Source organism: Budorcas taxicolor, chromosome 18 (assembly GCF_023091745.1).
Source record: "Budorcas taxicolor isolate Tak-1 chromosome 18, Takin1.1, whole genome shotgun sequence".
Lineage (NCBI taxonomy): Eukaryota > Metazoa > Chordata > Mammalia > Artiodactyla > Bovidae > Budorcas > Budorcas taxicolor.
This window is the reverse complement of record NC_068927.1, coordinates 60,804,609-60,816,709: the sequence shown is the minus strand read 5'-3', so window position 1 is coordinate 60,816,709 and position 12,101 is coordinate 60,804,609. Positions and strand designations below refer to the sequence as shown.

The 12,101-nt window shown below is 41.9% G+C and overlaps 2 protein-coding genes across 2 annotated transcripts; both read left to right on the top strand.

The window, feature by feature from the left end:
- The first annotated feature begins 390 nt into the window (after positions 1–390).
- Positions 391–711, top strand: LOC128064129 (glutaredoxin-1). The gene has a single exon (XM_052656922.1). The coding sequence runs from the start codon at positions 391–393 to the stop codon at positions 709–711; it is 321 nt and encodes a 106-aa protein (XP_052512882.1).
- A 6,125-nt stretch (positions 712–6,836) lies between these two features.
- On the top strand, positions 6,837–7,628 carry LOC128064128 (40S ribosomal protein S4, X isoform-like). Its single transcript, XM_052656920.1, has one exon. The coding sequence runs from the start codon at positions 6,837–6,839 to the stop codon at positions 7,626–7,628; it is 792 nt and encodes a 263-aa protein (XP_052512880.1).
- Positions 7,629–12,101: the final 4,473 nt, after the last annotated feature.

The window sequence follows — 12,101 nt, the reverse complement described above, 5'->3', positions numbered from 1 at the left end:
TTTTAGGAACAGATTTTATGGTCTCTATCATTGCATCTCCTCCTATCTAGAGAAGCACTAAATCCCTTCATGGTGACATCATATCCTCATGACTAACAAAAAATCCTTTTGTAAAATAATTGCTTCATGGTATTGAACTTCCCATTCACCAAAACCTTATATATTGACCTTCCCCACTGCTGCTTTGAAGCAGTCTCTCAGAGCTATCTGAGATGCTGCCTCCTGGGTACAGTCCTCATTTTACCCTCATTTTGTTTGGTGCCATCCTAAAATGTTCTAAGAAAGCAAAGGTTTTAGAAATTATCACTGGTATTTATGCTCACCAATCTATAAAATGCTAATATAAAAGTCAGTTCTTGGCAGTTAAGGTGTCCTCCCAGGAGAGGCAGCATGGCTCAAGCATTCGTGAACAACAAGATCCAGTCTGGGAAGGTGGTCGTGTTCATCAACCCAACCTGCCCCTACTGCAGAAGAACTCAGGAGCTCCTCAGTCAATTGCCCTTCAAACAAGGGCTTTTGGAATTTGTTGATATCACAGCCAACGGCGACACCACTGAGATACAAGATTATTTGCAACAGCTCACAGGAGCCAGAATGGTACCTCGGGTCTTCATCGGTAAAGAGTGCATAGGTGGATGCACTGATCTAGTAAATATTCATGAGAGAGGAAAACTGTTGACATGGATAAAGCAAATTAGAGCTCTGCAATAATTACAGAGCAGATCCAGGCTGATAGCCCCTTTGAAGACTGGGTGGTGTTCCGATAACGACAGCAGTTCCTGGAGGATGGACCTGGGGCAACTTTACCCAGTCACAGCAACTGTTTACTTAAAATTCAGAAATATGTTCACCTCAATAAAAAGGGACGGACACTTTGGGAAGCCAAAAACAACTTCTTTTGACTCACTATTAAAAATGGACCAACTTGTCAAAAAAAAAAAAAAAGAGAGAGAGACAGAGAGAGAGAGAGTCAATTCTTGGTTGCTTAAGGAAAGTACAAAGTGTGTTTTCAGTAAAGAAGGTATGAGGAATGGAACTGCATTTTCTGAAGGGAAAAGAAAGTAAATCTGACTTACAGGTGGCTTTTTAGGATGGAAGAACAAAGTAATGGGTACAGAAAGTGATAAGATTTGTGAAAAGTGAACCATGAGAAGTGAGTTTTGTACATGGTTGAAAGTAAGTGTAAAATACATTTAATTAAGTTTGCCTTTTAAATAAAATAAAACTTATTTAGGTTTGAATTTTGCTTTTCCATCTGTTGCAAACTTGAATTTAGCTTTTCTGTCTGTTAAGATGACACATTTTCTTCAGATGGTGAACTGCCTTTGATAACAGATTTAAATTTATCTCTTAAATGATCTGTTCTGAAATCTTTTGTTACTTTAGCTGTATGAAAAGCTATTGTTTCACAATGACCTATAATCCTATCTGACTAAGTGTGCTAAACCTTTTTGATATTTGTTGACAAAACTTCCTAAGTCATTGTAATGAAGAACTTGATTTCTAGCTAACTTTGGGATGCTTCAGAGGGCCCTGAAACACCCCAAAGAGAGATATTACCCCAGTTCAGCTCATTTTCTATACAGAATGACATGGGAAGTATTGTCAAGTGAGGAATAAGTATCGGGTTATATGGTATGGTAAGTGTTACTAATATAGATATCATAGAAACCATACGGCGCTCCTAAAATTCTGATATGTTTGGGTAAAATGTTATCAGGCATAATTCTAATTACTATCTCAAAATATTGTCATAGCACTAATCAAGTTTCGCAAAAATACTTGCTCTTCAACAAGATGTACAGAAAGGACTTTAGGATAAATACCACTTTCTGAAATGGGTACAGATTCTAATGGAAAACCTGATGACTTCACAAAGCTTAACAGAAGGACTGATGAATATGCTTATAACTTTTATGGTTTGTATCTGAAAAACTGCTGGTTAGAATAACTGTTTTCCAGATGTAAGGGAAAAAAATCTTTCCCTGAAACTAATTATGACAGCAATTTGGGAAAATTATATTTTTTACACAAATTGAAACATTTCTCTTTTCTCTCCACCTGAACCCTTCTGGAATGCAAAAGTAGGAAGTCAAGAAACACCTGGAGTCACAGGCAAATTTGGCCTTGGAGTACAGAATGAAACATGGCAGAGTCTAACAGAGTTCTGCCAAGAGAACACACTGGTCATAGAAAACATCCTATTCCAACAACACAAGAGAAGACTCTACACATGGACATCACCAGATGGTCAACACCGAAATCAGATTGATTATATCCTTTGCAGCCAGAGATGGAGAAGCTCTATACAGCCAGCAAAAACAAGACTGGGAGCGGACTATGGATCAGATCATGAACTCCTTATTGCCAAATTCAGACTGAAGTTGAAGAAAGTAGGGAAAACCACTAGACCATTCAGGTATGACCTAAATCAAATCTCTTATGACTATACAGTAGAAGTGAGAAATAAATTTAAGGGACTAGATCTGACAGACAGAGTGCCTGATGAACTATGGACGGGGGTTCATGACATTGTACAGGAGACAGGAATCAAGACCATCCCCAAGAAAAAGAAATGCAGAAAAGCAAAATGGCTGTCTGAGGAAGCCTTAGAAATAGCTGTGAAAAGAAGTGAAAAGCAAAGGAGAAAAGGAAAGATATACCCATTTGAATGCAGAGTTCCAAAGAATAGCAAGGAGAGATAAGAAAGCCTACTTCAGTGATCAGTGCAAAGAAATAGAGGAAAACAATAGAATGGGAAAGACTAGAGATCTCTCCAAGAAAATTAGAGGTACCAAAGGAACATTTCATGCAAAGATGGGCTCAATAATGGCTGGACTTGAAGCAGTTGATCAAATGCATAGCTCGATATGTGATCAGTGATTGTAATAATGTTACTCTAAATACAGGAGTAACTTCCCCTTCCAGATGTTCAAGCTGGATTTAGAAAAGGCAGAGGAACCAGAGATCAAAATGCCAACATCTGCTAGATCATCAAAAAAGCAAACGTTCCAGAAAGACATCTACTTCTGCTTTATTGACTATGCCAAAGCCTTTGATTGTGTGGATCACAACAGACTGAGGAAAATTCTTAAAAAGATGGGAAAACCAGATCACCTGACCTGCCTCCTGAGAAATCTGTATGCAGGTCAAGAAGCAACAGTTAGAACTGGACATGGAACAACAGACTGGTTCCAAACTGGCAAAGGAGTACATCAAGGCTGAATACTGTCACCCTGCTTATTTAACTTATATCCAGAGTACATCATGCAAAATGCAGGGCTGGAGGAAGCACAAGCCGGACTCAAGATTGCTGGGAGAAATATCAATAACCTCAGATATGCAGATGACACCACCCTTATGGCAGAAAGTGAAGAAGAACTAAGGAGCCTCTTGATAAAAGTGAAAGAGGAGAGTGAAAAGGCTGGCTTAAAAGTCAACATTCAGGAAATGAAGATCATGGCATCCGGTCCCATCACTTCATGGCAAATAGTTAGGGAAACAATGGAAACAGTGAGAGACTTTTTTTTCAGGGTGGAGGGCTCCAAAATCACTGCAGATTGTGACTGCAGCCATGAAATGAAAAGACATTTGATCCTTGGAAGAAAAGCTGAGACCAACCTATACAGCATATTAGAAAGCAGAGACGTTACTTTATTAAAAAGTCCATGTAGTCAAAGTTAGGGTTTTTCCAGTAGTCATGTATGTATGTGATATTTGGACTATAAAGAAAACTGAGCACTGAAGAATTGATGCTTTTGAACTGTCATGTTGGACAAGATTCTTGAGAGTCCCTTGAGCTTCAAGATCAAATCAGTCAATCCTAAAAGAAATCAGTCCTGAATATTTATTGGAAGGACTGATGCTGAAGCTGAAATTCCAATACTTTGGCCACCTGATGTGAAGAACTGACTCATTGGAAAAGGCCCTGCTGCTGGGAAAGAATGAAGGCGGGAGGAGAAGGGGACGACAGAGGATGAGACGGTTGGATCGCATCACAGACATGACAGACATGAGTCTGAGTAAGCTCTGGGAGTTGGGGATGGACAGGGAGGCCTAGCGTCCTGCAGTCCATGGGGTCACTAAGTTGGACACGACTGAGTGACTGAATTGAAGTGAGATATGGGAAGATGCAACAAGAAGGAATGCTTTCCTGGACCATAACTAGAAGACAGGTCTGTAGATATCTTTGACTATGGAGGCCTAGTCCAGTAATAGCACATTGAGTGACCTGTCAGCAAAGCCTTCTTCAGAACTGGGAAGGAGCCTTCCCAGCAATGTGAGACAAAATGTTCACGAAATGCCCCCCAAAACATGATCGGATGTATAGCCACAAGAGGGCCATGTCATCTACAAATTGGCACTTACCAAGGGCATGCCAATGAGTGAACATCAGAGGCATTTACCCTCTGCCTCCACGGAAACTGAACCCCATTCTGCTAAAGCTGTTGACTTTCAACAGCCCTGGAGGGACTTCAGAGTGGAGCGAGGCACTCTGCTCCAGGGACTCTGGTAGGACTGGTCTGTAGATAGTTGGATGTTTTTAGGAACAGACTTTATGGTCTCAATCCTTGCACCTCCTCCTATCTAGAGAAGTACTAAATCCCTTCATGGTGACATCAGATCCTCATGACTAACAAAAAACCGTTTGTGAAATGAGTGCTTCATGGTACTGAACTGCTTCCCTGATGGCTCAGAGGTTAAAGCGTCTGCCTTCGATGCCAGAGACCCGGGTTCAATCCCTGGGTCGGGAAGATCCCCTGGAGAAGGAAATGGCAATCCACTCCAGTATTTTTGCCTGGAGAATCCAATGGACAGAGAAGCCTAGTAGGTCACAGTCCACGGGGTCACAAAGAGTCGGACACGACTGAGCGACTTCACCTTCACCAAAACCTTATATATTGAACTTCTCCCACTGCTGCTTTGGAGCAGTCTCTCAGAGTGCTCAGACTATTCTACTGATAGCACCGTTTAGCAAATATGACCCTACTTTGGGGGGCATTTCATAACCATTTGGTCCCGCATTGCTGGCAAGGCTCATTCCCAGTTCTGAAGGTTTTTACTGATACGCCGCTCAATGTGCTATTATTGGACTAGGTCTTAATAGTCAAAGATCTCTGGACACCTGTCAGAGCTGGATGCTGCCTCCCTGGCTGCAGTCCTCATTTTCCCCAAATAAAACAACTCACAATTCTCAAGTTATATGTCTTTTTTAGTTGACACACCCTCTTCCAACAACACGAGACGACTCTACACAAGGACATCACCAGATGCTCAATACCGAAATCAGATTGATTATGTTCCTTGCAGCTGAAGATGGAGAAGAAAAATTGATCTTTATGGTTGAGCAGGTTCTTCCATCGACGTCTGGTTGACAGAGGGCTCATGCGAGAGGAGGGACGGGGCCAAAATGGGCAGAGGAAAAGTTTGCATTGAATTTTCCTGTCTTGCCTTAAACTGTTGAGTTTTCATTTCATCAATGGTCTCTCAGGAGGCAGACATCTTAGTGCATCCCACCTACTCTGAATGTGTGGGCAACAGGGATCAGGAGACAGAGTGACTGAGAGAAATAGAAACGTGAAGAGAACAGAAGAGTGGGTAAGATCAGAGGGCAGTGTGGAGGATGGGTGTTTTGCAAAGAGATGGTAAGAATGAAAGAATAAAGAGTGAAAGTAGCAGATGGTAAAAACAAAGTGAAAGAAAGTTGGGATCTCTTGGGACATGAAGGAGTAAAGACAGAATAGGAGAGGAGCTCCTGACCAGTATGAAAAGGGGCTAGTCCCTTAGTTGTGTCTGACTTTTTGTGATTCCCATAGACTGTCATCCACTAGGCTCAGCTGTCCTTGGAATTCTCCAGGCGAGAATACTGGAGTGGGTTGCCATTTCCTGCTCCAGGGCTGATCAGTATAGTGAGGGTATAAAAGGGTGGAAGACGTGACTTAGGGAGAGACTTGATGCTGGGAGAGAAGGGCTGGAGTGGGGACAAAGTGAGCAGAGGAAGAGAGGGTGGAAAGGTAGTTCAGCCACCAGAGGCGGGACAGAGTGGGGATGAAGGGCGTGTCACGGATTCAATGGTGGTAACCTGGAGGACTGAAAGAGAGGGACACAAGGAAAACAGGTCAGAAAGGTTGAGGGGGAACAATGTGCAGAGAGGCAGGACAGCAGAGGGGAACAGAGAGACAAACCAAATGAAAGGGAAAGACGTGGAAGTGAGGGGGTGCAGATCTGGACCCAGATGAGTGCTGAGCTGTTTGCTTATGCATGATTAAGTTGTGATGTATTTGATTTGTGGCTTTGGACTCCAAAATATACCTTTTAAAATTATTCTGATAAGGATGAGAATTGAAAAAGTCCTGTCTGTATGTGTGCATCTCGTAATTATTTGTATCACAATAGAACTTCCATTTGCCATCCTGTTCAGCCCAGGGGACAGTGACTTGACTCAGAGAGCTGTGGGTCACCCCTTCTGTTTCCTGGTGTGGAGTAGAGGACCGGGAGACTGGTGGAGCCAGAAATGACATCTGTCACCATGCGGTGCCTCTCTGAAGGAATGTTAAAGATGCTTTTATCCCTTGTGATGGTTTTGCTTTTTGCTTTACATTGAATTGGTTTCTATAAAGAATTATTCTGAAATGTACTTTGCTGGCTTCCTATAATCCACTCATATTCTTATGCTATATTCTAAAAGCTTTTAAAATATTTGGCGATGCTGGGTCTTAGTTGTAGCATGTGGGATCTTAGCCACTGGACCACTAGGATAGAAAGACCGTGACACCAGACATTTTTTTTAATTAAAAAAAAAAAAAAACGTTCCTCTTTTCGTGCCTAGCACAGCCATGGCTCGGGGTCCCAAGAAGCACCTGAAATGCGTAGCAGCTCCAAAACATTGGATGCTGGATAAACTGACTGGTGTGTTTGCCCCTAGTCCATCTACTGGCCCCCACAAGCTAAGGGAATGTCTCCCCCTAATCATTTTCCTAAGCAATAGACTTAAGTATGCCCTAACTGGAGATGAAGTAAAGAAGAGTTGCATGCAGTGTTTCATTTATATCGATGGCAAAGTCTGCACAGATATAAACTACCCTGCTGGTTTTATGGATGTCATCAGCACTGATAAGACTGGAGAGAATTTTCGTTTGATCTATGACACCAAGGTTCGCTTTGCCGTTCATCGTATTACACCTGAGGAGGCCAAGTATAAATTGTGCAAAGTAAGAAAGATATTTGTGGGGACAAAAGGAATCCCTCATCTGGTAAGCCATGATGCGCGTACCATCCGTTACCATGATCCCCTCATCAAGCTGAATGATACAATTCAGATTGACTTGGAGACTGGCAAGATTACTGATTTCATCAAATTTGACACTGGTAACCTGTGCATGGTGACTGGAGGTGCTAACCTGCAAAGAATTGGTGTGATTATAAACCGGGAGAGACATCCAAGTTCTTTTGATGTAGTTCATGTGAAAGATGCAAACGGCAACAGATTTGCCACATGGCTCTCTAACATTTTCGTTATTGGCAAAGGCAACAAACCATGGATCTCTCTTCCCCGTGGAAAGGGTATTCGCCTTACCATTGCTGAGGAGAGAGATAAGAGATTGGCACCCAAACAGAGCAGTGGATAAAATGATCTCTATGTGATATGACTGGAAATGTCTTTGTAATTAAAGATAATACCAAGTGAAAAAAATAAAACTTTATATATATTTTTTCATTCATTTCAAGTTTAGATCAGGACTTGCATGCTTTCTCCTCTTTATGTTACATGTTGAAAAAGTTCATTGGTAATAACTTAATAATTTTACACTTTTGATGAGTACTTGGTAAGCAGTATTACCAAGTACTTGGACTTTAGTCTGCCAGGCTCCACCATCCATGGGATTTCCCAGGCAAGAATACTGGAGTGGGTTGCCATGCCCTCCTCCAGGGGATCTTCTGGACCCAGGGATAGAACCAGGGTCTCCGAATTGCAGACGGACTCTTTACCATCTGAGCCACCAGGAAAGCCCAGTAAAGAAAGTTGATGATCATTTGACAGTCTCTTTTCTTCCCTTTTTTATAATGTAAAACAGTGAGCTGTGAGGTACTAAATAGACATTCACCTAAGTCCGTTCTCTGTAAATGAGGATCTGTCTATTCATGATGAGATAAACAGACATGTCTGTTCAGCATATTTCTAACCTAACTCCATTTCAGTGTTTTCCTGAGGAGTAGCGATGTTTTTGCAACTCAATATTTTTTTTAAAGTATTTTATTTAGATTTCTCTGGCAAAGATTCCACCTGTCATGCAGGAGGTGCGGAAAGACCCTCTAGAGAAGGAAATAGCAACTCACTTCAGTGTTCTTGCCTGAAGAATTCCATGCACAGAGGAGCCTGGCAGCCTATATAGTCCATGGGGTTGCAAAGTTGGACACTGGGCAACTAAACCACCACCAGTATGATCAGATCTTGAAAGAGAGCTTTCCTTTGGGCTTATGGACACAGAAGATGGTCCCAGTGTTTTTAAGTGGGATGCACACTAAGGACAAACTGCCCACTGACTAGACCATCATGCAACCTCTCCAGAATTCAGTTATACCTGGTTCTTTCACTCAACTCAACAGTTTCAGAAAAGTCTCCCTGGTGGGCCTCAGGGGTAATGAGAGACCCCTGAAGTGATTGGCTCAGTTGGGTGTGTGTCTGTTTGTTCACAAGGGTAGTGCCTACTCGTAATTCAAATTTTTAATGGATCCCAACAAATTCTCTGGCCCCCCCAAAATAAACTCTGACACTCTTTCCACTGTTTCCCCATCTATTTCCTATGAAGTGATGGGACCAGATGCCATGATCTTCGTTTTCTAAATTACTTAAAGTTGAGCTTGAAGCCAACTTTTTCACTCTCCTCTGTCACTTTCATCAAGAGGCTTTTTAGTTCCTCTTATTTTCTGCCATAAGAGTGGTGTCATCTGCATATCTGAGGTTATTGATATTTCTCCCGGCAATCTTGATTCCAGCTTGTGTTCCTTCCAGTCCAGCGTTTCTCATGATGTACTCTGCATAGAAGTTAAATAAGCAGGGTTACAATGTGCAGCTTTGACGTACTCCTTTTCCTATTTGGAACCAGTCTGTTGTTCCATGTCCAGTTCTAACTGTTGCTTCCTGACCTGCATATAGATTTCTCAAGAGTCAGGTCAGGTGGTCTGCTATTCCCATCCCTTTCAGAATTTTCCACAGTTTATTGTGATTCACACACTCAAAGCCTTTGGCATAGTCAATAAAGCAGAACGAGATGTTTTTCTGGAACTCTCTTGCTGTCTCCATGATCCAGCAGATGTTGGCAATTTGATTTCTGGTTCCTCTGCCTTTTCTAAAGCCAGCTTGAACATCTGGAAGTTCACGGTTCACGTATTGCTGAAGCCTGGCTTGGAGAATTTTGAGCATTACTTTACTAGCATTTGAGATGAGTGCAATTGTGCAGTAGTTTGAGCATTCTTCGGCATTCTCTTTCTTTGGGATTGGAATGAAAACTGACCTTTTCCAGTCCTGTGGCCACTGCTGAGTTTTCCAAATTTGCTGGCATATTGAGTGTAGCACTTTCACAGTATCATCTTTCAGGATTTGAAATAGCTCGACTGGAATTCCATCACCTCCACTAGCTTTGTTTATAGTGATGCTTTCTAAGGCCCACTTGACTTCACATTCCAGGATGTCTGGCTCTAGGTGAGTGATCACACCATTGTGATTATCTGGGTTGTGAAGATCTTTTTTTTGTACAGTTTTTCTGTGTATTCTTGCCACCTCTTCTTAATATCTTCTGCTTCTGTTAGGTCAATACCTTTTCTGTCCTTTATCGAGCCCATCTTTGCATGAAATGTTCCCTTGGTATCTCTAAGTTTCTTGAAGAGATCTCTAGTCTTTCCCATTCTGGTCTTTTCCTCTATTGCTTTGCATTGATCGCTGAAGAAGGCTTTCTTATCTGTCCCTGCTATTCTCCGAAACTCTGGATTCAGATGCTTATATCTTTCCTTTTCTCCTTTGCTTTTCGCCTCTCTTCTTTTCACAGCTATTTGTAAAGCCTCCCCAGACAGCCATTTTGCTTTTTTGCATTTCTTTTCCATGGGGATGGCCTTGATCCCTGTCTCCTGCACAGTATCACAAACCTCATTCCACAGTTCATCAGGCACTCTATCTATCAGATATAGGCCCTTAAATCTATTTCTCACTTCCACTGTATAATCATAAGGGATTTGATTTAGGTCATAACTGAATGTTCTAGCAGTTTTCCCTATTTTCATCAATTTCAGTCTGAATTTGGTAATAAGGAGTTCATGATCTGAGCCACAGTCAGGTCCTGGTCTTGTTTTTGTTGACTGTATAGAGCTTGTCCATCTTTGGCTGCAAAGAATATAATCAATCTGATTTCAGTGTTGACCATCTGGTGATGTCCATGTGTAGAGTCTTCTCTTGTGTTGTTGGAAGAGGGTGTTTCCTATGACCAGTGCATTGTCTTGGCAAAACTCTATTAGTCTTTGCCCTGCTTCATTCCGCATTCCAAGGCCAAATTTGCCTGTTACTCCAGATGTTTCTTGACTTCCTACTTTTGCATTCCAGTTCCCTATAATGAAAAGGACATCTTTTTTGGGTGTTAGTTCTAAAAGGTCTTGTAGGTCTTCATAGAACCGTTCAACTTCAGCTTCTTCAGCACTACTGGTAGGGGCATAGACTTGGATCACTGTGATATTGAATGGTTTGCCTTGGAGACGAACAGAGATCATTCAGTCGTTTCTGAGATTGAAACCAAGTACTGCATTTCGGACTCTTTTGTTGACCATGATGGCTACTCCATTTCTTCTGAGGCATTCCTGCCCGCAGTAGTAGATATAATGGTCATCTGAGTTAAATTCACCCATTCCAGTCCATTTTAGTTCGCTGATTCCTAGAATATCGACGTTCACCCTTGCCATCTCTTTTTTGACCACTTCCAATTTGCCTTGATTCATGGACCTGACATTCCAGGTTCCTATGCAATACTGCTCTTTACAGCATCGGACCTTGCTTCTTTCACCAGTCACATCCACAGCTGGGTATTGTTTTTGATTTGGCTCCATCCCTTCATTCTTTCTGGAGTTATTTCTCCACTGATCTCCAGTAGCATATTGGGCACCTACTGACCTGGGGAGTTCCTCTTTCAGTAGCCTATCATTTTGCCTTTTCATACTGTTCATGGGGGTTCTCAAGGCAAGAATACTGAAGTGGCTTGCCATTCCCTTCTCCAGTGGACCACATTCTTCAGCAATCAATGCAAAGAAATAGAGGAAAACAACAAAATGGGAAAGACTAGAGATCTCTTCAAGAAAATTAGAGATACCAAGGGAACATTTCATGCAAAGATGGGCTCGATAAAGGACAGAAATGGTATGGACCCAACAGAAGCAGAAGATATTAAGAAGAGGTGGCAAGAATACACAGAACTGTACAAAAAAGATCTTCACAACCCAGATAGTCATGATGATGTGATCTTTAATCTAGAACCAGACATCTTGGAATGTGAAGTCAAGTGGGCCTTAGAAAGCATCAATATGAAGAAAGCTAGTGGAGGTGATGGAATTTCAACTGAGCTGTTTCAAATCCTGAAAGATGATGCTGTGAAAGTGCTGCACTCAATATGCCAGCAAACTTGGAAATCTCAGCAATGCCCACAGGACTGGAAAAGGTCAGTTTTCATTCCAATTCCAAAGAAAGGCAATGCCAAAGGATGCTCAAACTACTGCACAATTGCACTCATCTCACATGCTAGTAAAGTAATGCTCCAAATTCTCCAAGCCAGGCCTCAGCAATATGTGAACTGTGAACTCCCGGATGTTCAAGGTGGTTTCAGAATAGGCAGAAGAACCAGAGATCAAATTGCCAATATCCACTGGATCATGGAAACAGCAAGAGAGTTTTAGAAACACATCTATTTCTGCTTTATTGACTATACCAAAGCCTTATACTGTGTGGATCACAGAAACTTTGGAAAAGTCTGAAAGAGATGGGAATACCAGACCACTTGACCTGCCTCTTAAGATATCTGTATGCAGGTCAGGAAGCAACAGTTAGAAATGGACATGGAACAACA

Bases quoted from the DNA above. Each gene is read 5' to 3' on its own strand.
- LOC128064129 (XM_052656922.1), top strand. From the start codon at position 391: ATGGCTCAAGCATTCGTGAACAACAAGATCCAGTCTGGGAAGGTGGTC.
- LOC128064128 (XM_052656920.1), top strand. From the start codon at position 6,837: ATGGCTCGGGGTCCCAAGAAGCACCTGAAATGCGTAGCAGCTCCAAAA.